This window comes from Orbicella franksi, chromosome 5 (assembly GCF_964199315.1).
Source record: "Orbicella franksi chromosome 5, jaOrbFran1.1, whole genome shotgun sequence".
Lineage (NCBI taxonomy): Eukaryota > Metazoa > Cnidaria > Anthozoa > Scleractinia > Merulinidae > Orbicella > Orbicella franksi.
In genome coordinates, this window is record NC_138149.1 from 33,201,860 (window position 1) to 33,226,707 (window position 24,848).

The 24,848-nt window shown below is 40.7% G+C and overlaps 2 protein-coding genes and 1 pseudogene across 2 annotated transcripts in view; 2 read left to right on the forward strand and 1 right to left on the reverse strand.

Moving 5' to 3' along the window:
• Window positions 1–24,769, reverse strand: part of LOC145488369 (integrin alpha-7-like) — a 32,111-nt gene extending 7,342 nt beyond the window's left edge. The window contains exons 1-26 of the mRNA XM_081467218.1: window positions 24,084–24,769; window positions 23,879–24,003; window positions 20,501–20,580; window positions 19,438–19,570; window positions 18,957–19,042; window positions 18,282–18,330; window positions 17,524–17,592; window positions 17,192–17,236; window positions 11,667–11,707; window positions 11,200–11,351; window positions 10,127–10,326; window positions 7,250–7,344; window positions 6,612–6,702; window positions 6,372–6,417; window positions 6,088–6,210; window positions 5,926–5,987; window positions 5,661–5,812; window positions 5,098–5,259; window positions 4,076–4,143; window positions 3,482–3,617; window positions 2,515–2,607; window positions 2,295–2,374; window positions 1,770–1,859; window positions 1,560–1,662; window positions 529–633; window positions 248–310 (exon numbers count right to left, since the gene is read on the reverse strand). Coding sequence (XP_081323344.1) covers window positions 248–310; window positions 529–633; window positions 1,560–1,662; window positions 1,770–1,859; window positions 2,295–2,374; window positions 2,515–2,607; window positions 3,482–3,617; window positions 4,076–4,143; window positions 5,098–5,259; window positions 5,661–5,812; window positions 5,926–5,987; window positions 6,088–6,210; window positions 6,372–6,417; window positions 6,612–6,702; window positions 7,250–7,344; window positions 10,127–10,326; window positions 11,200–11,351; window positions 11,667–11,707; window positions 17,192–17,236; window positions 17,524–17,592; window positions 18,282–18,330; window positions 18,957–19,042; window positions 19,438–19,570; window positions 20,501–20,580; window positions 23,879–24,003; window positions 24,084–24,388 — 2,754 coding nt within the window. The 5' untranslated portion in view covers window positions 24,389–24,769. The remainder of the gene's footprint in view (window positions 1–247; window positions 311–528; window positions 634–1,559; window positions 1,663–1,769; window positions 1,860–2,294; window positions 2,375–2,514; window positions 2,608–3,481; window positions 3,618–4,075; window positions 4,144–5,097; window positions 5,260–5,660; window positions 5,813–5,925; window positions 5,988–6,087; window positions 6,211–6,371; window positions 6,418–6,611; window positions 6,703–7,249; window positions 7,345–10,126; window positions 10,327–11,199; window positions 11,352–11,666; window positions 11,708–17,191; window positions 17,237–17,523; window positions 17,593–18,281; window positions 18,331–18,956; window positions 19,043–19,437; window positions 19,571–20,500; window positions 20,581–23,878; window positions 24,004–24,083) is intronic.
• Window positions 11,740–14,013, forward strand: LOC145487015 (uncharacterized). Its single transcript, XM_081465721.1, has one exon. The coding sequence runs from the start codon at window positions 12,064–12,066 to the stop codon at window positions 13,321–13,323; it is 1,260 nt and encodes a 419-aa protein (XP_081321847.1). The 5' UTR covers window positions 11,740–12,063; the 3' UTR covers window positions 13,324–14,013.
• On the forward strand, window positions 14,087–16,253 carry LOC145486890 (uncharacterized; annotated as a pseudogene).
• Window positions 24,770–24,848: the final 79 nt, after the last annotated feature.

Consider the following 24,848-nt stretch of genomic DNA (forward strand, 5'->3'; position numbering starts at 1 on the left):
CACTTGCCAAGGCTTGAACCTGTAGCACTTGATCCTACATTTGGCACATTAAACAATAGGCCTGGTATATCACAAAAGCCTCACACACACTCAACATTGTGAAAAATAGGTATAAAACAGATGGATCACTTCTCATCCACAATGTAAGTGCTCAATGTACTTCAAACATTCTGTTGTATTTTAATTGAAGATTAGTAACTGACAGTAGAAAAGTAAGTTCTTGAATTGTTTGTAGTGACATACTCACCTCTAATCCAAGCATATTTAACTGACCATCTTTGAAATCGCATTTAACTCTTTTGTCATCAAACTAGAAAGACAAACCAAGTCTTAATGTCAGTCACATTAAGTTTACAGAGTGAACACACATTTCTCCTTACAATAATAGTGCATTGTCAAGCAGGTAGGTGATATGAAGAAAGAAAATATATTTTGATCAACTGGATATCTGACCTTGATGTGGGTCAACAAATTCTCAAAACTAACAATAAATGAACATGTCTCTTTATATAAGGGAAATTTACTAACCTGAACAGCTATAAGGTAAAGTAAATGCTTTCCACTGGGTGCTTCAAAAGGCCATTGAATTACAATTTCAGTAGAAGGAACTGGATCAGGGCCACGATTTTTTACCTTAAATAAATTTAGCATAATTTAGTTAAACATTTGATAATAATTATTTCAACTACATGTTATTTGTAGTGGTTCAAATAAAAAAAAAAAAACTAAATTAAATAAATTTACAATATTTAGAGAGTAAGCCACATCAGCCTGAGCTGGTTTTCATGCAGCTCCTCAATCCTGGCCGAATTGGAATTTGGAAATGTTGGTTTTTGCGGAGGGAGGGAAAACTGGAGAACCCAGAGAAAAACACTCAGAGCAAGGCAAGAACCAACAACAAAATCAACCCACACATGGCACTGGGCCAGAATCAAACCCGGGCTACACTGGTGGGAGGTAAGCACTCCCACCACTGCACCACCCTGCTCCTCAAATTGGAAGTGAAATGCTGCTGTTTCTTCATTGATAACTTAATATATAAATTTCAGGAAAATTTGGGAGCTAATAGTAAACTTATACTATTGCAGGGTTGAAAAAGTGCCTGGCTGCAGGCAAAATTTTGTATACTTCATGATCTTGGCCAGCTACGCTGTCTAGCTTCAAAACTTTGCAACAACCATGCTCATGGTATTGCATGTGTACTACGATAAAACTGCATTATATTGGTCCAAAGTTCCCATACCACCAGAACTTTTAGCGACTCTGGCTTGCAGCAGCAACTGAGTAGTCATATGGTATGCAAGCAAGTTCACCACAGGTTACACCCTTGCAAGTGTGTAACTTGCTCCAAAACTGGTTCTCCTTTATAATTTTTCCTGGTTAGAGAGATGCCATATTCCAAGTAGGGCAAAGTGTCTTGCACAGTGAAAGTTTGATTTCAATCCCATAATTCTGAACTGGGAAGTACTAAATAAATGTTTCACCACATTCTCAAAGTTAACTATTAAACATGGACAGAATTATTATTTGCAAGGAGAGAGAAATTACAAAATACTTACAAAGTATTTATGTTTGACTTGATTGCCAATGTCTGATGCACGAACCATTGCACTTTCACCAACAACCTTACCACCATAAGATACCTGTTCTTCAACTGTAGTACTAAAACAAACACAAACACCATTAAGAGCGTTTCAAAAACCAAACATCTGTAATAATAGAAAGTGACCATGAGGCGCTGTACATGTCGCCACGTCTTTAACACTTACCCATTAACCTCCAAGTCTGCCTGTGACTTGATAGAGATATTCAAGAACCGCTTGTTGTCATCTAATGTTTCTTTCTCTTCTTCGTTTGTACTAAAAGGAAAGAAAACAAAACCCTTATGATTTTACAAGGTACAGTTCAATATTGATTTTTCAAAACATCAAGCTCAGTTTATGGAACCTGAAATCTGTAGCTCCTTACAGAGGCTTGCAAAAAAGTAACTCATTTGTACAGTCGTTTTCAGCTAGTATAGACAAGTGGCTTCCTGACTGCACATGAGGGGAAGACATTTCATAATGATAAGGAGGGCCAATGAAGGAGGAAAGAGACAGGGACAAGGACAAACAGTCAGACCCGAGGTAGAGAAGAAGTGGAAAAGGGAAGAGATAGATTAGAAAAGGAGAAGAGATGACAGGGAGAATGAGGAGGAGTAGGAAGAGAAGGACAAGGGACAAAAGGAGAGGAATGTGGGGAAGAGAAGGATGAGGAGAAACACAATGAAAGAGTACCAGCTTGCTCCAACTGACCTGTTTGTACTAAGGTATATAGGCAGGAAATCTGGTGAGTCGGCATATCTTTCAGTCCGTAACTCAATCTGAATTGATTGCTGAAATGTAACGAAACTAATTAAGAAGCTGTTAGTAGTCAAACTGTACAAACAAGGCATCAACGTGAGTAATCTTATCATAATACATTTGTTGTCAACTGAAAGGTTTTTTCGTATATGACATTGATGCATCTAATTACCTCTTTCTTTTTCAATGGAGTATTTAAGTTGACGGTGAGCAGGGTGTCATTTGAGTCCAGTTTTGTCTCTTCAACTTTCCCACCTTTTAACACCTAAACACAAATCATTGAGAAACTTTTAAATGCAAAAAGGATCATTGAAACTCTCTCTTAGGTTAAGAAACCATTAGGATATGTAAGCTTTAGGGAGAATGAAGTCTGCCTTTTAGAGTTGTGTGTGCCTAAAAGAGGTGTTTGCCTCACAGAGGGCTAATGTTGCCTGTCACCAGAAATCTCATACACAATTTGATGATTTGGAAATGGTAACAACATTTGTAAGTGTTAACCTAGTAACATTTTGCAGTCCTTTTCTATGTGATGAATGATGGAATATTAGCTTGAATTATCAGAACATGGAAGACAGTTAGTACTTTGCACATGTAAGTCCTGCCTATAATCCACTGTGGACAAATGTGCATTTTCAGAGAGTCTGCCAGTACTTCTAATCATAACTTCTTCCAAACATAATGATCACTACATGACAATGAAAGTAAATTAATGATTACTACATGACAATGCGAGTAAATTAAAGGGGCAGTATCACGAGAGGTCTCCTAAGTTTTTTGTGAAAACTATGCTAGAATTATAAAGGTGCACTCACTGATCAACAAAGTAACCTTTTAAAGACAAAAAAAGCATAAAATTAAATCTCTAAAAGGTCAATGATTTTCAGTGATTTTCCTCCAAGTAACATTGTCAAACTTGAAAACATCGGCCCAACGTTTTCAAGTTTTAGCCCACTTCTTTCCTACTCGTCCGTAGCCACAACAATTGTAAACAACTTTCGTGACTAGTACAGTACATTTTAGCAACTTCTAGTGGGTATCCAATTAAAACCAACACCTTCATTGGATCTTCAAGAAGCACTAAATCTTGGTGAGACTGCCCCTTTAAGTTGTAAGTTGAACTTCTACAAGGCTATACTCACCCCCTCTCCCTCTAATATTCTTCCTCTCTTAATTCCTTTGGGAATGGTAACATATAACTTAGCATTGTATGCGTCATCTCCTTTGTTCATCACTGTAACTTCCAATTTGTAAATTTCAGCACCAACAGCCAGCGTCCTTCGAGGGAAAAAGGCATTAGCTTAACTCTATTGTTTGTCACTTCAGATCATGTGTTGCTATTTCTAAGAGTTGCTTCTTTCAATATAAATAATATTAACACCACATTAATTTTCAACATACACCTGTTTTGAACAAAGCCCTGCTAGTATCAAACTTGGTATCAAACTTAGTATTTAACTAGCTCTTCCATGGCTACATTTTGTACAATTCTTATAATGAGCTTCTCTATTTTGTACTCTCCAAAGTTCCCACATGCATCATAAGTCAATAGTAAAGCACACTAAAGCACAAATGTATTTAATCATTTTTGAAATATTTCAATCACAAACACATTGATGGAAACAAATTGAAAAATTAAATCTACATTAATAGCCAGATGCATAAGGAAAGAAGTCTAAAGAGGACTTTTAAACTTTAGAAAATAATGTAATTGTCAAATAACATTTTCAACTCACCGTTTGCTTTTACTGTCATCCAGTATCAAATCTGGAACACACTTTACACAGTCTCTTTTAAATGTCAGCTACAAGAGGGAAAACCAAAATCTTGAGAAAATGTGTACTAAGAAACCATGCATGTTTTAAATTATTTTGTTTCATATGCCTAATTCTTTCCACACTCAAGGACAAAAAAGCCCTTTATGACCATGCCTGCTGAACAACATAGATCTGAGAAGCCCCTCTGACGGAACATTAATCTTCTATTAATAAGTATGGAGGACTGCTTTTTCTGTTGAAACAGTGCTAGTTTGGGCTCATATCTGTTCATATCTGGCTCATATCTCAACAGTCTAAACAACAAGTCAAATCACTCTGAAAAGAATAAAAAGATTCCTCATTAACAGCAAGGCCAATAAAAATGCAAGACAGAGTTTCAAACTCAGAGAAAAAAGATAAAAGGTACTAATTTCGATTTCAGCAAAACCATCTTTTCATGACCATGAACAGGAATTCATACCAATATGTAAATGAACCTACAGTACATCAAGCCAAGATTGTTACTCCATAGAAAGAATCTTAATGGGTAAGTCCTTGATGCCATGTTTTCAGTTTACTTTGACCTTTCTGGTAACAAGGTTTCTCGCCTATCTTTGCATTCCCAAAGAGGAATCTTCATTTTACCAAATGTCTTGACTTTTAATTTAACTTCTCAAACGCATGAATAATTCATCAAGTTAAAACAAAGAAAATCACAACCGTGAAGGAGGTTTGGATACCCGGTCTTAATTAGCATAGATTTTGACGAATTTGCTTCTCCGTTTACTCCTTAGTTTTTGTTTCGATTGAGAAGATGTATCAAACACTCGAGACAGTGTTTCATCGGCTATCCAAAAACCTCGAATTTCATCAAAAATACTCCACTGCGCATCGTATTTTCAACTCCCTTCTTGGTGTTTGGATATCCCAATGAAACACTGTCTCTTGTGTTTGATACATTACCTAACATTATTTGGCAGGAACTGGATAGGTGGGCTTACCAATGCAGTTGCTTCCTGCGGTTTCAGAGGATCTAAAACTGAATATGGAACAAGAGATGGCAGGTCTGTTGGGCTACCAGGGGGTGATGGAGTCTTCTTCACAATATGATATGTCAGTTTGAATTTAATGTCAGGATAAACATCTGCATCTGTTACTCCTTCCTGAAAAGGCAGGTCAAAATTAACATGGAAATTTTGCAAATGCAGCTCACAAGACAAATACAGTCATTTTGGGCATCCTTACCCAATGACCCTAAAAGCGGTGGGGTTGAGCGGGGGTAGCAGTACTCCCAAGGCCAACAAAATTCAGCTTCCCTAACAAACCACCTGTCCGAAGTTAAGGTGGAGAACTCTGTCCTCACTAGTCAGAGGAAGGAGGGACATTCTTGGGTTATGTTATGAGCCACTGGACTTTTTTCAGGTCTGGTTTTGTCCTAAAAAGGAAATTGTTGAGTCAGGAGCCTCCCAATTTTGTGTCGATCATATCTCCCCATCACTAATATTCCTGACTGCCTACCCCACCCCCCCCCCCCCCACTGCCTCACCCAATAATGATCACTCACCCTGATATACGCCTCCCATGTAAAACATTTGTTGCTGTCGCTCAAAATCCCTTCAGTGCGATTGATCTCATCCTTTTTATTTGCCTTGAAAAGGACTCTCTTAGTTGATTCCACGACATAATCAATGTCAGACTTCATTAATAACAACACATCTGAAAGATGAAAATTTGCAGGTCATTTCATGGAGGGCCCTCATAATGAAAGTAAAACATACACTTACATGTGAGCAAAGCCTGTGAATGGTCCTTTCAAAAGTGCAACTTACCTATTTTATCTGTTACATTTCCAGATCTTTCAGTATACTTTGTACAAACAGAAATGGAGAAGCTGGTTACAAAAACAGCAAAAAAAAACATAACGTTAAAAGGAATCCAGGCTAATAATAATTAAAACTAAAACAGTTGAAAATCAAAGGATAAATTCTCACCAATATGTGGCAAATAAAGTATTTCCTTCAAGTGTGGTTGCATTGCAGTTCTTGGCACCCTTGATATCAAATGTTTTGGGGTTGATTGTAATTGTTGACGACAGTGATATAACTGGTTTAGATCTGTAACAAAATTTTTGACATTCAGCTAAAAGGTGAGCTACTTGTGGCCTGATGGTTGGCCCATTCAACTTCAGATCAAGTGGCCTAGGCTAAAAATATCTAGCACACCAACCAAATAGAATATCTTTAACTAATCCGAATAACTACAGCTGACTACATACCTGAGCAGGACTACAGTATCAGACTGGTAGGCTCCAATAAGGATATCTGGAAAATATACACATCGCATGTTAAACCCACTGACACTAGATTACAGATATTAACAGATACTGATTTCAGGCCATTTGTACTGATGAAAGGACAACTGATTTAGCAACCATGCCATCTGTTCAAGAGCAAATGGATAAAACGATAATAACTATTTGGCAATGTACTCGACTTTCATAGTTCCGTTACTTCACCTGAATATCCATTGAAATCCATGTCAAGTCCTCTAGACAAAGAATAACCAAAAGATTTGATGCCTGGTGACACAGAAGAACCTTTGATGACCTAGAACAGAAAAACAAGAAATTTAAAACATCAATCATCCTGTTATATCTCAATTCAACAAAAATATATTCATTTGGTATATTTCTTTGCAATGTAGCATACAATGTGGAGGCAGGACGGACTTAGAGCCAGATTTAATGGTGGTTATCTGACAGATAGCAACGACATTCCCTGGTGATGGCCTTATGTGCCATTCATAATTCAGAAAGTCAGTAGGTCAGTCAGTCAGTCAATCAATCAATGAGTCAGCCAGCCTGTCAGTTACTTCTGTCTGTTCATCCGTCCCTCAGTCAGTCAGTCAGTTAGATAGTCAGTCAGTCAGTCAGTCAGTCAGTCAGCCAGCCAGCCAGTCAGTCAGTCAATCAATGAGTCAGCCAGCCAGTTATTCAGTCAGTCAGTTACTTCCTTCCGTTCATCTGTCCATCTGTTCGTCCTTCTGTCCATCTGTCTGTCAGTCAGTTAGTCAGTCAGTTAGTCAGTCAGTTAGTCAGTCAGTTAGTCAGTCAGTAACTTAAATAAAATGTTCCATTGGTGTGAGACAATGTACCTGCATTGGTGTTTCCACAAGGCCATTTTTGGACCCTCTGTAGATGTAGACTACACCCTCGCCACCATCCTCATATGGGGCACCTATGGCTACATCTGAAACAAAGCAATATCGACCACAGTAATTATAAAGCATTTTCTAAGCAATTATCAGTCATGTTTACTGTAATTTATGATAGATCTAGGTCTTTAAGGCATACATGTACCACAGACACTACAGAACAGTATGTGTATATTGGGTACCATAATAATGTACTCATAGAAGCTTGTAACATGTCACTTGAATTAATATATTAAGCCTGCACTAGTAGCCTACTGAAACTAATTATGTACTGCAAATTATACATGGCTGTACAGTTATGTTTGGTTTTATGCAGTATGGTAAAAGTCTGCACACAAGACTAGTGCCCCATCAGCGCTTATCTCCAGTTTCCATAGCATGAAACAACTGGGAGTACTTCTACTGCCCCCTGGATGGGATGCTAGTCCATCATGGGGTTAACCCCATCATTAAATTCACCAGCACCCATTTGTACACCTTAATGGAGAGAGGTAAAAGGTAAAGTCTGCATGCGAGCCAAGTGGCCCATCAGACCGGAGCTTATCCCGATTTCTGTAGCATGACGCGACTAGGAGTATTTCTACTCCCCCCTGGATAGGATGCTAGTCCATCGCAGGGTTACCCCCAGCATTAAGTTCGCCGGTACCCATTTATACACCTGGGTGGAGAGAGGCACTGTGAGAGTAAAGTGTGTTGCCCAAGAACACAACACAATGTCCCCGGCCAGGGCTCGAACCCGGACCGCTCAATCCGGAGACGAGCGCACTAACCATGAGGCCACCGCGCCTCCCTAATGGAGAGAGGTACTGTGAGAGTAAAGTGTCTTGTCCAAGAACACAACACAATGTCCCTGACCAGGTCTGTACACTAACCATGAGGACACCTTGCCTCCACCATTATGTTGCAGTTCTTAAAGTGCCACTGAAACGAAATTTTCGTACTCTCTTTTATTAGCCCAATTTGTAGTTTCAAACGTGCTTAAAATAATGGTGAACTTTATTTCTGTCAAATCCTAACGGAAAGTGCTTTTTTTAGCTGCTGAAATCGAATTTTTGGAGCAAAACTGTGTCCGAGCTCTGGAACCGAATTTAAGGACCTTGTGACATCACTGGTTGTATTCACGCAAGAAGCACTATAGATTCTCTCTTGTTTTCACTTGATTTATTCAAGTCTATTTTTCATGTTGTCAATACCTGCTAGTTTTCTACCTTGTAATTTCTGTCCAGTCTTGACAGGAAATACATATCACGAACGTTGGAGAGCGCCAACGAGTGTAGATTCACCAAAATAAATGCTACAGATTAGAACAGCTCAGTTACTTTTCGAACATCTTGAGTACTCGATTGGAGATTTCGAAGACGAGTGTGGCAACTTTTATATCACGTCCTAAAGCCTAAACACGATATTTCATCATCTGTTTTCAGCCTGGTTCTGAAATTTGTATTCTCACGTTTATCTAAGGTCTATTACACAAGGTGTGAATATATCCTTGGCAACTTTATTGCAGTAAAAGCCGTAAGCGCATAAGCCATCCGCACAATCACGAAGTTATTAACGGTCCACAAGCTTTGAGTCGAGTACTTCTCTGCACACAGAGGGCGTCTTTTTATGATACTAATACGTGAGAGTTCTTGTGGTAGACAAAATGTATCTTTGAAAATTGTGATCAGCAGCAGGGTTTGCTTTATCGCCGCATACGTACCAGTGTAAACAAAGCGGGAATTTTGCTTCTCTTTTACACGTATCTCCCAATGGCAATATTTCACCGTCGATGGATTACTTTGAGTTCTTTAGCACATACTTATGTCTATGATCTTCATTTAATGGTATCCAAATTCAAAGCAATTCGTTAAAATGTCACTAGTTTACACTCCTTTCGAAGGTTTATTAAACAGAATGTGAACTAATTTGCATATATCACCTTTCGCCGTCAACATTGTCACGCTTTCTCTCGTTTCCTGAAAACATACCTGTAGGGTCATGACAGCTTAGTTTACCTTTATAGCTTAAATTCGCTCCCTCACATAAAAGAAGAGGGTTTCTTAAATTGTTGCTGATTTGATAACTTGTAGGATGTAACAGATACAACTGGACTAAAGGTCACTGTAGCACAATCTCGTCTGCGGTGAAACTCACAAAGCGTCTGGTTTCCTCGAAGCGAAGTGACTCGAAACTCGAAGCGTTGTTGCTGCGATTCGTGCAGCAGCAGTCCGGATAATAATTTCAAAAGCCGCTTTCTCTTGTTTTCATGTCTTTTTTACTTTACGAGTGTAGGTATTGTTTAATTGAGTGGTGGCCATTTCACCAAGAGTCCCGATCATTTTGCGATCTAGGAACTCCCACTCGTTTGCTTGCTTACATAAAATATCCTGCAAATATCCAATTAAATAGACTGAAAAGCCCCAGGATCGACTCTCCACCTCTTCTTGTCTAAGGCTACTGTTATTATCTGCTTTACAGCTCTGAGATGTCCTTAAGATGTTTTTGGGGGGGCTTCGAACAGTATTCTCTTCTCCCATAATCACTCTAAATTTTCAGCGCGGCATGCGAGTAATACAACCAGTGACGTCACTAGGCTGTTTTGGCCGCGCCAAGATGGCCGCCAATTTTGGGCTTAACCAGCCAACTTCGAACGGCTGAAAAAGCAGTTTTTGCTTACCGTATGCGAAAAAAAAGTCCGCAGTGTTTCCAAGTAAGGTTGAAACTTTATTACTAAGCAAAAATCTCACATACGAAAATTTCGTTTCAGTGGCACTTTAAGACAAAAGGTTACTTTGATAGTAACAGATGACATCAACGATGCCATGTTCATTGTACCTTGATACCCATCCAGATCAAGGTCACCAACAGAAGCAAGGGCTTGTCCAAAGTTTGCTCTCCACTTGTCCTTCTTGACAGTAAGCTCCAAGGATAGAACCAACTTTCCATCTCCTTTATTTTCATATGAATACACTTTCCCTTGTTCAGGGTGTAAATCATCTGAATAAAACGGTGCTCCAACTAACAGTTCTGAAAATCTGGAAAAGAATTGTTCTCAGCAGTCAGTAGGAGATTCAGGTACATGTAGCAATGAATGGAAGGAACAGTAAAAACACTCCAATCTCAACTATAAGCACTGGACATGATGACTGTTTCTAGTAGTCAGCGCGGTAAAACCTCTCCATCAATACAGACGAACCACTCATACGCAGCCATCTCAATTGCTATGCCTATGTGGTTTCTTAAGGGAGGTGGTCACTTTCAAGAAGTTAGATGGGGATTTAAACTTTAAGTCAGCCTGCATCCATTTTCTTAGGATCAATCAACCCATGCTGTTAGTCATGAACATCAGGTATGAGTGATAAAATGTTCTCATGTAAGAACAGGCTGTGCTGTCTTATCAGAGATGTAAAAGCATCTTGTTACCCAGTTGGCACCCATATAATGAGGTTGAATCGTGTGAAGAGGTCACTCCTCAGAGGTTATAAACCATACAGCATTTTAAAACATCAGCCTGAAAAGCTGTCATTGCTTGCGAGAGGTTCCAATTAAAGTACATGTAAATTTACAAACAAAATTTGGGCATTTTGAAGTTCCCTCTACAGGGTTCAATTGTACATATTATGCGTAACTCAAACTTTGTTGAATATTTTTCAATGTTAAGGGTTATCAAATCTGAGGAGGGAAAAAAGTTTCTTGTTAAGAGCACCTGACCACATCTCAGTGCTATGTGACCTCACTGCCATACTAACTAATAATCCTGAATTCCTACTCAACCCAAATCTACTTGTTTATTGTAATACAGAGACAAACAGAAAGGTAATGGCGTCATCTATGCATCTCTCCTCTGATAAATCATAAGTAAGACCTAATCAAAATGTAGAGTTGACATATCATGTATAGACCCTCACCCGTCATTGTTGAGGTCAGCGGCACACAAAGCAAGGCCAAACCCTGTTCCTGGCTGGCGTCTTTTCTCTGAACCTTCCATAATTTCTGGGGGTAACAACACTGTCGGAGTACTACGAAAATTTCCTTCACCTAAATTTCTAAAGACGACCACCTAAAAACGATTAACATAATAACAAATTAATCAATTAATAAAGGTTAAAACTACAAGTAGGTGCTGGAAATTTACTGAAAGTAGTTCAAAGCTCAAAAAGGTAGGAGTTGATCAATCTCTTAGACAATGCCAGGCATACAAGTCACAACAAAATTATTAACAATCACCATCTTAAAAGATTATCATCAAATAATATTGAATCAAAAAGAAATTGTTCCAACTACATGTATTGCAGCTCTAGGGTAACAGTATTTCTATCAGAATTTCCTTCCATGCAAGGGTTCAATTGTTCTGAACCTAGGACTGATGTCTTACCATGCCATGGTGGTTAAATCTGGGTGCTCCAGAGACAACATCTGTGAATTGGAATGCAGAAAAAGCCCACATTAAATGTGGCTAAATATCATTTAGGCAAGGTTAAACTCGAGCTAATGCAGCCAGCTAGTGTGCCCATCCAGCTAATATCATTTAGGCAAGTTAAATATGAGCTTATGCAGCCAGCGGTTTCCGTGTTTGGGAGTACGTGACCTGTGGGGCGGCCTTCAGGGGTTTTGCAGGGGTTTATGGTTCATTGCATAATATTGTTGTAGTGTATTCTGCTGATTGTTGCGGATCAGTTGCACTGCTTTGCTTGCGAATCATTGTGGATTCTTGCCTCTTCGTTGCCTTTGTTCTCTTTCAAGAGCTGTTGTCTATCATTGTTTATACGATAATGACGGCCAGGTCAACCCGTAACAGTCAAGCGGCGGCCTTCGATGCCATTGTTTCTGTTGTTGAAACGACTCGACCACGTCCCAATGATGCAAATCTCCCTCCATCAACTTCACAGACGCCGGTCGTTCCTTTGACGTCTCAAGCTCAGCCTGCTGATCAGCCTTCTCCCGCTTTCTTGGCATCGGTTATCAATGCGGTCAAGCAAGCCCTTGCGGCCGAACAAGCTTCAAATTTGCCATTGACGCCTCCAGTTTCTTCATCCACGAGTGTGCCGGAGGCAGCCATGCCTGGGGGCGTTCCTCCATCGTCTCTATCTTCTGGCCAGCTAGATGCTCAAGTCTCAGCCCTGGCAGCCTCTGGCGTTGGCTTTTCGCCAGTTTCGGCGGTCGCTGCGAGTGCTACGGCGCAAGGTAGGCCCAATTTTGTTGTGCCTTCTTTTGTTTCTACATTTGCCTCGCCAATACCTGCACTCGCAACTTCTTCGTCCAATTCCGCTATTGGGACCGCGTCGCTCGCTCTCGGCGGTGTTTCTTTGCCGGCCCAGTCGCCTATACTGCATCAGGCTTTCGTGGTTGGCCCTGGGTTTTCGCCCATTCCAGCGAAGCTCGTAAGCCAGATTGTGGCTGGGAAGTTTGTAGAGCTGAACGAGCTGCTTTCAGTTAACATAGTTTCAACTGAGTCCGAGCCTCAGTTGCTGCTCGACGGTCGGTTGGTGCTAACTTCGACACCTAAAAAACCTAAACGGCGCATTGAGGATATATCGAGTTGGCTGGAGGCTTTCTCAGTGTACAGCCTCATTTTGTCGTCCCACTTCCCTCAGTGGTGGAGGGATTTGCTGCAATACCAGCTTTTGATTCTCCGCACATATCGCCAGTTCGCCGGTCGGGTTTGGTTGGCGTATGATCGGGCCTTCCACGAACACGCTGCCGCAACGAACTTGACGGACTGGTTGGCCATAAATGTCCAGTTGTTTAATTTCCACGCGGCTGGGGCCTCTGTCCGCCCTGGCCGTGAATTGTCAGATGAATCCACGGAGCCACATGGAGCTGCGTCTTCCCACATTATTTGCAAATCGTGGAACCGAGGCCGTTGTGTTGCTCCTTCTTCATCATGCCGTTTTGCACACAAATGCTCCAGCTGCTTTGGTCCGCGCCGCGTTGGAGCTTGCCCTGGCGAGCCACCAAGCCAGTCCCGAGCTTCTCCCAAACGGCAAGCTGACTCTTCTCCTTCTCGCTCAGGCAGCAAGTCCAGGCGCTAAGCGATTGAAGTAGTAGACTTTAATACTTGTCATTAGGCCCTCCCATACTGTTTTGACTTTGCTGTTAGAGTGGAGGACTTCTAGCTGCAGGTTTAGGTGCGAATAGACACTATCAGATTGTTGTTTGTCATTTGCAGCATTATGTTTGTTATTTGCCACCACACTATGTTGTTGTTCGTTCGTTTTAGGAGGGCATATTTACCACTTGTATTTTTTTTTTTTTTTTTTGACCTTTTGTGCTTGAATTAAATCTAGTCGCTTCAGTTTTCTTTTCGTGGCATTTGTTATTTACCAGGTTGTGCATCAATTAGGGGGTTTGGGTTGGGGTTAGATATTATGGGGCCAGTTATTGACTCCTGCTCTATTTGTGTTCCTTCCCTAGTTCCTCTCCCCCCAGTTTCAGCAGTCACTCCTCTGCAGGCGGAGCAGTTTGCCTGGGAGTTGCGGCTCCATCCCCATCAACCGCAGGTTCATTTTGTATTGGATGGAATCCGTCACAGGTTCAAATTGGGCTTCTGCCCGGCCCAAAAGCTTAAGGCGGCTAAGAAAAACAAACCATCTGCGCACCAGCATCAGTCTGTCATTGACGACTATTTAGCCAATGAGGTGTCGTTGGGAAGGGTGGCTGGCCCGTTCGATTCCCCCCCCTTCCCCAACCTCCAAGTCAGTAGCTTTGGTGTTATTCCAAAGAAGGGCTAACCAGGAAAGTGGCGCCTCATTGTGGAATTGTCTTCCCCAGGGGGGGCTAGTGTCAACGATGGGATCAACCCAGATGAGTTTACCCTCCACTACATAACTGTGGATCAAATTATTCGCCTAGTGTCTCGACTGGGAAAGGGGGCCCTCATGGCTAAGTTCGATGTCGAGGCTGCTTACCACAATGTTCCTGTTCATCCATCTGACCGTTATTTGCTGGGGATGAAGTGGCGTAATCAATACTATGTGGATCTGGCTCTCCCCTTTGGCCTTCGATCAGCTCCTTTCATCTTCAATGCGATAGCAGACATGGTTGAGTGGATCCTCGTGCATTCTTACCAGATTCCAGACCTGCTGCACTACCTCGACGACTTCATCACTGCTGGCCCTCCTGAGTCATCTCAGTGTGCCCACAACTTGAGTATTGCAGTGTCAGTATGCAGACGTTTGGGCTTGCCACTTCACCCCGGCAAGTGTGTGGGCCCCTCAACTGTGCTCGTGGTCCTAGGTATTGAGCTGGATTCCATTAATCAAATCGCTCGTCTCCCCGCCGAGAAATTGTCCGCTTTGCGAGATCTCATTACTTCTTGGTTTTCTCGAAAATGGTGCAATAGGCAGGAGTTAGAATCTCTCATTGGCCATCTGCATCATGCGGCAAAAGTGGTCTGGCCTGGGAGAACTTTCTTGCGTCGCATGATCGACCTGTTATGCTGCTTTCGCAAAAGGGATCACCCGGTTCGCCTTAACAGGGAATTTCACTTGGACCTCCTGTGGTGGCACCAATTCTTGTCAGATTGGCACGGTGTTAGCTTTTGGCTGTTCCCAGGTTTATTGCCAGAGGCAGACGTCGAGGTGGCTTCTGATGCAGCTGGATCAATTGGTTATGGAGCATACCTCAAGGGCCTTTGGTTTGCTGGTTCCTGGGCTCCTTCTCAACAACAGCAGTCCATCGCTTATAAGGAGCTCTTTCCAGTTGTCATCGCTGCTCATGTTTGGGGACACATGTGGTGCAAGAAGCATGTCCTTTTCCGTTCAGACAACGATGCTGTCGTCCATGTTTTGAATTCCAGGACTTCTAAAGTACCGTGTTTGATGCGATTACTGCGCAGCCTGCTTCTTGCAGCCGCTCATCATAGTTTTTCCTTTTCTGCCCAACATGTACCTGGGGTTAACAATCAGATAGCTGATGCCTTGTCTCGCTTTCGTTGGCAGGACTTCAGGCAGTTGGTCCCGGATGCACAGCTTCACCCTACTTGGATCCCGCCGGAGCTTCTGGCGGACTTGACTTCTCTGCCCTAGAGCAACAGTGCTTTTCCTTTCTGTCTCAAGGGCTCGCCCCCTCGACACGCCGTTCATATGCTTCAGCACAATCGAAGTTCGTTTCCTTTTGCCGTCAGCTTGGCAAGTTACATCCTTCAGGGTCCCCGTGCCCAGCAGACGAATGGACACTTTGCCTCTTTGTCACGTTTCTTGCGAGAACTATTCAGCACTCATCTATCAAGGTGTATCTGTCTGGGGTTAGAGCCCTTCATATTGAACAAGGGTTCCCCGACCCACTTATGAATTGCCTTCGTCTTCAACGGGTTGTACGTGGAATCAAGCGCTGTCAAGGTTCTCCTTCTTCTTCGCGACTTCCCATTACTGATGACCTGATGTTGGTTATTTGGCGGTCTCTTGACCTTTGCCTCCCGGACCATTGCATGTTCTGGGCAGCTTGTTCATTGGGATATTTTGGCTTCCTTCGCACGTCCGAGTTCACTGTTCCCAACCTGTCTAGCTTCTCTTCATCTCTGCACTTGGGTGTTGCGGTGGATTCACCTTCAGCCCCATCATGCATGCGCATTAAGATTAAAGGTTCCAAGACTGATCCGTTTCGGAAGGGCTGTCTCATTCACATCGGCGTTGGTAGGCATCCATTGTGTGCAGTGCATGCTCTTATGACTTACCTTGCACTCAGGGGTGATGCTCCAGACCCCCTGTTTTTGTTCCAGAGTGGTCAGCCCCTCTCACGTTCTGTGTTGACGGATTGGCTTCGGCAGATCATGGTCTCCGCCAGGATTCCTGGTAACTTCTCGAGCCATAGCTTTTGTATAGGGGCTGCTACTGTCGCTGCTCGCAATGGAGTACCAGATCATTTGATTCAGTCCATGGGCCGCTGGTCAAGCAATGCCTATCAGCTCTAGATTAGGACCCCGTCGGATGCCTTAGCTGCCCTCTCTAAAAAATTGGCTTGAGGAAAGCATTTGCGCTACCTGGAACGCCCTTTGGAGCTTATCTCTGGTTGCTGTAGCATGATGTTCCTGGGTCTTTCTTTTGGACTTGCAGTCCACCGTGGCTAGCTTCCTAGGTATGTGTTTATTTTGCATTTGCCCTTTATACCAGCTGAGTGGTGCTTGGGGGTAGGTTTGGGGGGATCGGAGGTACCATGTCACCCTGTCCCCGGGTCCCTCCTTTCTCCAAGCACCAGGAGAAGGGTTTCATCTGGGTGGTTCCTGCTTTCCAGGGTTGCCATGGATACCTCCTAGCGGCTTATGGCCTTGGCACCCTGCTAACCTTTAAGGCACCAGTTCCCAAGCTCATCTATTTGCGATGAGTTTAAATGTGGCTAAATATCATTTAGGCAAGGTTAAACTCGAGCTAATGCAGCCAGCTAGTGTGCCCATCCAGCTAATATCATTTAGGCAAGTTAAATATGAGCTTATGCAGCCAGCGGTTTCCGTGTTTGGGAGTACGTGACCTGTGGGGCGGCCTTCAGGGGTTTTGCAGGAGTTTATGGTTCATTGCATAATATTGTTGTAGTGTATTCTGCTGATTGTTGCGGATCAGTTGCACTGCTTTGCTTGTGAATCATTGCGGATTCTTGCACCCTCTCCTCCCTCCCGTTTTGTTCTTGGTCAGGGTAAGTATTCCCCAGGTAAGTAGATTCCACTGAATTTCTTTCAGTGTGACGGTACCGGTTAGCGGACGCTCATTGGGTGGTTCCTGCTTTCCAGGGTTGCCATGGATACCTCCTAGCGGCTTATGGCTTTGGCACCCCGCTAACCTTTAAGGCACCAGTTCCCAAGCTCATCTATTTGCGATGAGTTTAATGAAAACATAACTTGTGGTGATTTCAAGTTAGGCAAGGCATAAAAATTGACACTTTAGCACTTGACTGCTGGCTAAGACATACCATCTTTGTCTTTTGTGAAAAAACTTCCATGTGTCAAAGAATAACCTACAATGAAAAAAGTCAAAGTACAGTAAGTGTTGACACACCTCAGGTTTTTTAATTGCACTTTTCAATAAAACATCAACTCTGGTTCAATTAATGGTTGCACTTCTCACTGTGGTTTATCATTCTGGGATGAAGCCACAACTCAGCTACAGGTTAGTTTCCCAGGCTAAAAGAGAGCTTAATATAAATCACCCACTGAAATTTCACTAGAAACTTTCCTGGGATTTAATTATCAAAAATAATTAAAACAGAATATTTTATTAAGCATCTGAAGCATCCATACAAACCTTGATAACCATGCTCACTGTTATTTTTCGTGACTTCTTGCTGCGTCCTATCTAAATAAATTAACTCTCCTGAAAAAAAATGAAAACAAAAAACTGATGTTAAGTCATGCCTAGCTAAAAACCAATTACATAACTTATTTCTCTCTCTTGAGGATTCCAACTACCACCACAGTTGAGATTACACTTAAATTCTAAATGGGCTAGAGTATTGTGCAAAAGTAATGCAATCCAAATGTGTGAATTTCTCTCTTTGTTCCGCAATTTTTAAAGGAAGTTCACTCAAAATAGCTCCGCGAAATCCTGGGGGCAAAGAGTGTGCGAAAGAAGGGACTACCGCCTAAGCCAGGGAGTTTGAATTATGCGTTGCTCTCACAACGCAAAAACATGATTGGCTTATGTTAAGAGCGTTGACAATGCATTGTCAACATTTGAGACATGTGTGATGTCAGTTGCAGCGAACTGTGTTTCTGAAACACTTTTACCCTATTGATAACAGAAGTTTGCTAAACAAAATTAAAGCAAATTTTCCGGAAAAGTGAATTGTTCTTGTTCGCCTGACATAGCTGCGAATTTTCATGAGGAGCGAATTTATCACTTAAAAATTTGCACCGTATTATCATGCTCAGCTAAATTATCACTCTGATTGTTATGCCACTATAAAAACCATTATCAATAATTATCAAAAACTGTAAACTTTATTTACAGTTGTCACCTTGGCTCTCTGTTGGGAAGATATCAACAACAAACATTCTGCAAACCTTGATAGTTATAAGCACCAGGGGCTCCTACTAATGATACACCTTCACTCTAGAGCAGGGGACAGAAAGTTAACAAGTTTTGAGAGAACATTTATTTCTTCATTTATTTATTTGTTGCTGTTCATTATTATATGGCTGTGTCTCACAAGGACTGGGAACTACTGAATTCACAAATTTGATTGGCTGAAATTGATATTGAAAGCCGCCTAGATTTTCCCATGTAGACCAGCATCTAGACTGGTAGTGTTTTGTGTATTTTCTTCTAACAATATTTATTTATGGAAGTGCCAAAAAGGCTGATGTGAAAAAAACAGTAAAGAGGATGGTCAAACTTTGGCAGAATTAAGTTCAGCTCATCGAAGTTCCTAAGCAAAATGCCAGCTAATACAAACCAGTTACATTAAACAAATTACATTGTTCTTGTTTGCCATATAAAGAAATAAAGTAAGGGAGGAAGAAACAAAAGGAAGGCATAAGGGGAGAAAAAAAATGAAAGGGAGGGAGGAAAATCAGCAGGGTGGGTGGGAGGAAAAGTGGGAGAGAAAAAGGGAAGGAAGGGGGAAGGAAGGAAGAACTTCTGGGTCTGAACCAACAGCAATTTTCACCAAACCAAAATACTCCACAGTTCAAATTCAATTTAAAAAATTCTACTCTGACTCATGGATTGTAGCTCACCTTTAAAAAAGAAGCAGCAACCCCCATTTGACAATATTTATGCTCTTTATAATTGATTGTATCTGGACCTCCTCGATTAGCTTTATCTAGAAAAAGATCAACGAGCAAGAGTGAAATGATAACAGAAACATATAACTTACACATCTAATTTGGTAAGTGGTTACTCATATCCTGTAAATTACAAGTAGACCCTTCCCAAAGACATAAACCTTAAAATTTAGTGACATGGGTCAGAGAAAACCATGAACCCTGTGAATAGGCCAGTTCCGAATTTCCTTGTGCCTCAGTTTCAAAAGGAGTCTTAATGCAAAATCTATCTCATGAAAATGAGTTTGATTTGCCTGAAAATGAACTTGTAGGCAGAACTCACTTTCATATGAATGGTTTCGCAAAGTGTCATTTTGACACAAAGGTAAAAGGCAACTTGGAAATGGCCTATTCTGCGGCTCTGAGTGCCCTAAAATCAAATGAATTTGCTTACTTTGATTTTTCTGTTCACAGGTTTCATAGTTTGTTGTTCTTAAGGAATTCCCCTCAAGGCTTCCCGTTCCAATGCATCGACCGGGATATGTATAAAATGAACCTTCTATGTGGAGTAATCGATGAGTGCATGCCTAGATATAAAATATAACAACATAGGTTAAATATTGTAGTCAGTGTATAGCTGACTGCTCTCCCCAAGAAAAATTGCACATTCATTAGCATACATGTTAGCATTGATCATCAAGTTCCTTGCTTAAAACAACTATCTGCAATCTGTGTGATTGATCATTATTTTGTGAATTTAAGATGGCTGGATATTAGAAATTAAAAGTAACTGTTATTTTTTATTATCACAGGTTTGCGAACTGGGACAGAGGCGAGGCTTGGCTAAACAGGTTTAGTGAATCAATAAAGGATTTATCAATGATGTGGCATTTTAAAGAACACCATTTTGCGGGACATGCTGGGGAATCCTGAGTGAATACAACAGTCTCATCTTGCCCACTAAAGCAGCCAATGCTCCCTTGCAGGATGGGCTCAACTTGCCAGCTTAAAAAATGTATATTATTATGGGTACATGTATTACGTAGTAGGACTTGATGGCGTCCAATTTGGAATTAACTTAATAAAAAAATTCTGAGGCCCGACAGCCAAAGCTAGGCAGGGCCATAGGCCAACTCAAATTTGGCTGTCAGAGGAATTTTTGAATTCAATTATTTCCAAATTGGAATTGGATGGCAGTCTAAATTACTTGTTGATTTGGAAAGTTGGCAAATTAACAAAATAATAATCGTACATGCACTTGTCTGAATGGAACTTTGGGCTGGTAATACAACTGACCAGTAAAACGGTCCTGGCCAGACAACGGCACAAACTTTCAATTAACAAGTAAAAAGGTCCCAGCCAGGGAACAAATTATGCATTCCTGCAATTATAATTGAAATAACAGCTTCTCTTATGGGAAAGCTGAGTTAGCCATTCAACAACCTCTGTGACCTCATGACATAAAAAAACAGTTAGTTTTACAGTAGTACTGAATTGCAGTAATTTGGTTTACTGACCATTACATAACCATTGTACCCTGAACTGATAACAGAAACTCCAAACCATGCATTGTCCTTTCTATCTCCAGCAGTGTTACCTGAAAAATGAAAAAAATCACAATTACAATGATACGTCATGTACTGAAAGTAGATGTCCTTTAACATTAAGTTAAATCTGCAGTTAGAGAAGGTGGCCAATACCATTGTAGAAGCTTATCCCTGTTTATGAGATCACAGTCTTAGACTTGCTACTTCCCAAAGATGCCATGCTAGTCTCCTGCTTCCTTAGCATAAAAGGCTAGAAGTATTCTACCCTCTATTACAATAAGACGCTGGAGTGGATACAGGAGTTTGTGATACTGACCACCAAAGGCAGTCATCTGTATGGGGTTCCAGGGAAATCCTCACCTGGAAATCCTTAAAATTAAGGCCCTCAGAAATGGGATTTTCCAGCATTCTGACGCCAAGTCAGCACATTGTAATGTCTCATATTTTTAATTTAGGGGGTTCCCCAAACCCCCTAGAATAAGATCTGCCACAGGGACACTACTAAGTCCTCTGCAGGATTATTCCCAGGTTGTGTAGTTTACTTTTTTCCAGACAGACAATCAAACAGTCAGTTAAAACTTTCATTCATTCTTTCCCTTATTATTTCATTCTCTCTTTCACTCATCAATAATTCATTCAATTAAAAATCCCTTCAAGCATTGTAATATTCATTTCTCCAAATTTCCTTTTCCTTACAAATACAGATGACTCAACTACAATGTCAGAAATGCTACTCAGCATATATTTAATTACTGAAATTTTTACATATAGTGTAAGGGACATTTCTAGTAAAAACAGTGATGAAAATATTAACCATTCAAGTCTACATTTAAAAGGTTATAAATTCAAACCACTCCTTAGCTAGCTAGCTACAGTCAAACGTCCATTTATCATTTCTAATTTCAATCTGGTGAACTTTTTTTAATATCCTGTAAAATAATTGAAAAATTTGACTTCCAGATTACCCCCTGCTAAATACGATATTCACTCTTTGAGAAAAGCTGTCTATACTTATGTACCACCTACAGAGTAAATAACCATTATTATAATGATGGTAAGAGGGGTTCCAGGTGGCTCTGGGATCGAATCCCAGGAGGTGGTGGGTTCATGCTGGGAATTGCATATCCCAGTGATGTTGTAGATTGCCAAAAGTGGCATCACTGGGTTATTGGAAAGATAGTGCAGATATGGTAATATCAGCATAATTCACTACGTCAACCTCACTTTAGAAAGTCGTGTCTGATAAAAATTGAACCAATATGTTCTTTGTTTTAAAAACTTGTGATAAAAATTGAACAAATATGTTCTTTGTATTAAAAAGCTGTGTACCCTTGTCTATTTACAGATAAGAGAGAAAAGAAATGATAAGATCAATAATAAATGTAACCAAACGAAACTCAAAATAGGAATAAATAAAGACAACCACAATAGAGATAAAAATATTAGAATGCATATAACAAATCAATTGTATTGCATTCTACAAAGTAAATAGTTGATTTTTGAAATATCACATCTGGGGATTTGTATGTTTTAATGCCATGTATATTAGAAACTGCTACAATTAGTATGGCTAATGAAAATGTAAAATGGAGAAAGGATATTGTTCACTACAAAAATCATTAGACAGCTTATTCCCCACTGTCAATCAAAAAAATCTTTTCCGAGGACAGGGAAAAAGCCAAATCCCTGATTGGTTGAAAACAATATCTTTCCAATTTCTGGCTGTCATGTCACCTCCGAGAACAATGTAAAACATATTTACGATGGCACAAAGAGGATTTACGGGGGGCAAAAGTTAATGAGGTAAACGAGAAAGCAAACCATCAAAACAAAAAGACGTATTCACCAAAAGATGAAAAGATCTTTCCATTAGAAAAGTAGATAATGGACTATAAAGGCCTAATTTTAGGCCCTCTACTGAAGTAAACGTAGGGAATTCGCGATCTGTGTTGATTAAAAAGTTCACTTGGAAATGGAAACCTTTTAAACATTCTAAAAATAAATCCGTCGACCTGGAGTGCTTTGAGTGCCATTATTTTATTGACTCCAAAAAGATGGAGTGAGCCTAAAATACAAAATATTCTCGATAACCTACTGAAAATTATTTTATTTTGAGTAGACACTAAAACTTAACTTGAATACGCACTGAATTGTAAAATTTTCAAAAATAGTGAAGATGGACCGAGAGAGCGAGACATGTATGAGCGTGTAAGCTTATAATAACTGACCAACTTTAATGCAAAGTTTGGTTCAAAATCACACAAACATTAACATCTGCCGTGCGTAAAGCCACAAAAATGAATTCATTTAACAATATCAGTATAATCGATATTGTCCTAAAACAGAGAATGGACTGACGTTTTGACAAGAAATGCGATAAAAACATCACCTGTGTTTCGCTTTGTTTACTAAATGAAAAGGAGACACACACAGAATTGGTCAGTAAATAGTCATACAAATTTTCTTCCAAGCGGTCACTTGTTCGCAGCTGGTACAATAGAAGAAAAGTCATTAATTTAACCCCCGGTGGGCAGACGTAAAAACAAACGTAGTCCTCAGTGAAAAAGCCAACAAGGGCTTTGGAAAAGTTTGTCACCGAACCTAAATGAAGTAATGGAATATCACTTCGACATCTCTCTCCTTCTGCGCGCGAAGTGGCTCGCTAAAAAGCTTAATAGTTTGCACACTCATGAATGAAAATCAACTAGAAGTATCAGATTTCTGGTACTTTATAAAGAGAAAAGGAGTTTTGTTTTGACAAAGTTGTTTTTGCCTGCATTAGCAGGCGTTATTGACATAAGCGATCACGATTCGAAGTACACTTAGCATGAACCACGAACCGCATATTGCTAGCATTGTGAATAGAAGGGCTTCCTTTTTATAGTTTTTTCCCTTGAAGAATAAATAAAACTAATAACCCGAACAAGACTTTAAAAAGGTAAAGTGAAATAAAATTCTACGTTTCCTTGGTATAAATCTGTTTAATTTGCGTCCTCTCAGAAAAAAATTTGCTACAAGAAAATCCAAATTTCATGACTGACCAAATTTAAGGTTAAGCTTATAGTTCAGTGAAGTTCCAGTGTTATTACAATAAACTTTGTTCTCTAAACTGTAGGTAGTGTTTAAACTCTTGGAACACCGGCTTAAAATAATGGCAGAACTAATTCCAATGGAATTTAGGACATCGCAAACGTGCACAAAAGGTTGCGTTCATAGCTACGGCGACTCTCCGTGACTACAGCGATCGTGATGGAATTCCACAGCGCTACAGTTTATTTTTCTCGGACCTGTTATGAATCAAAATACGTCTAGAGAACGACTGCAAAACACATATCAACTTGAACTTACCCTTCTTGTCAAATGGAACTTCTTCACAACCTTGATCATTCCTAAAATCACATCGGTACACAACGCCGGGACTAGCAATTTCTGGTACGGCCGAGTTATTCGCTTTTGGCGCACCGACAAGAAGCCTACAAAGATTACAGAGAGAATTCAGTGTAAACTACAAACAAGTTGAGCGAAGGGAGGGAAAACGAAGCTGTGTTCTTACCAAGACTGATTCTTCTGGTCAAGGAACTGTTCAAATGCATGGTTCGCGACCGAAAATCCAAAATAGCTGCCCGCGTCCCCTCGCCTAATGACTGGTAAGTCTGTCTCTATGTTATAGGCAAAGGAATGCTGAATAATGCAGGACATTGACGCTAGCAAAAGCAACATCTTGGACGTAAAATTAAGAAACAGACAGTTTCCGGCTATAACTGTCCGTGCGTCTTTCTTCCTGCAAAGGAACAACTGACCAGCATTTCGTTTTTCGTGAAATACGCTCGCGCTCGCGTTACTTTTCACGCCACGCATGCCTGGGACATAATCGGCATTCTCGACGTGACGCGGTCGCACCCTAATAACCTACGCTTTTTCAACCGGAAATCGCGCCAAAAAATGTTCAACTCGACTTCTGTACGCTACTAGATCATTCGTGAAAAAAGAAACGTTGCCTCCGCTCTATAAGACAACTTCATTAAGTCCGCGTAATTTGTTTTCTCAAAAATATTTAGGCTATAGTTGTGTTTGCGAATCATTTCTCACGGGATGTGTAAACTTCTGAAGTGCTTTGTTGATATTCAACTCATTCAACCAACCGCATGACTGATTTATTACAACAAGGGTTTTATTTTGGTCAATTTTGCTCTGTAGTAATTTTGAATGAACATGTAATTATGGAGGCGTTGTGATCTTGTCGAGAAGAAAGTTATGCTTTCTCTCTGGTTTCAAGACCATTGATGAGTTAGGAATGTGAACAACTGTTTATCTTAGT

Coding starts and splice junctions, on each gene's coding strand:
- LOC145487015 (XM_081465721.1), top strand. CDS start 12,064: ATGACGGCCAGGTCAACCCGTAACAGTCAAGCGGCGGCCTTCGATGCC.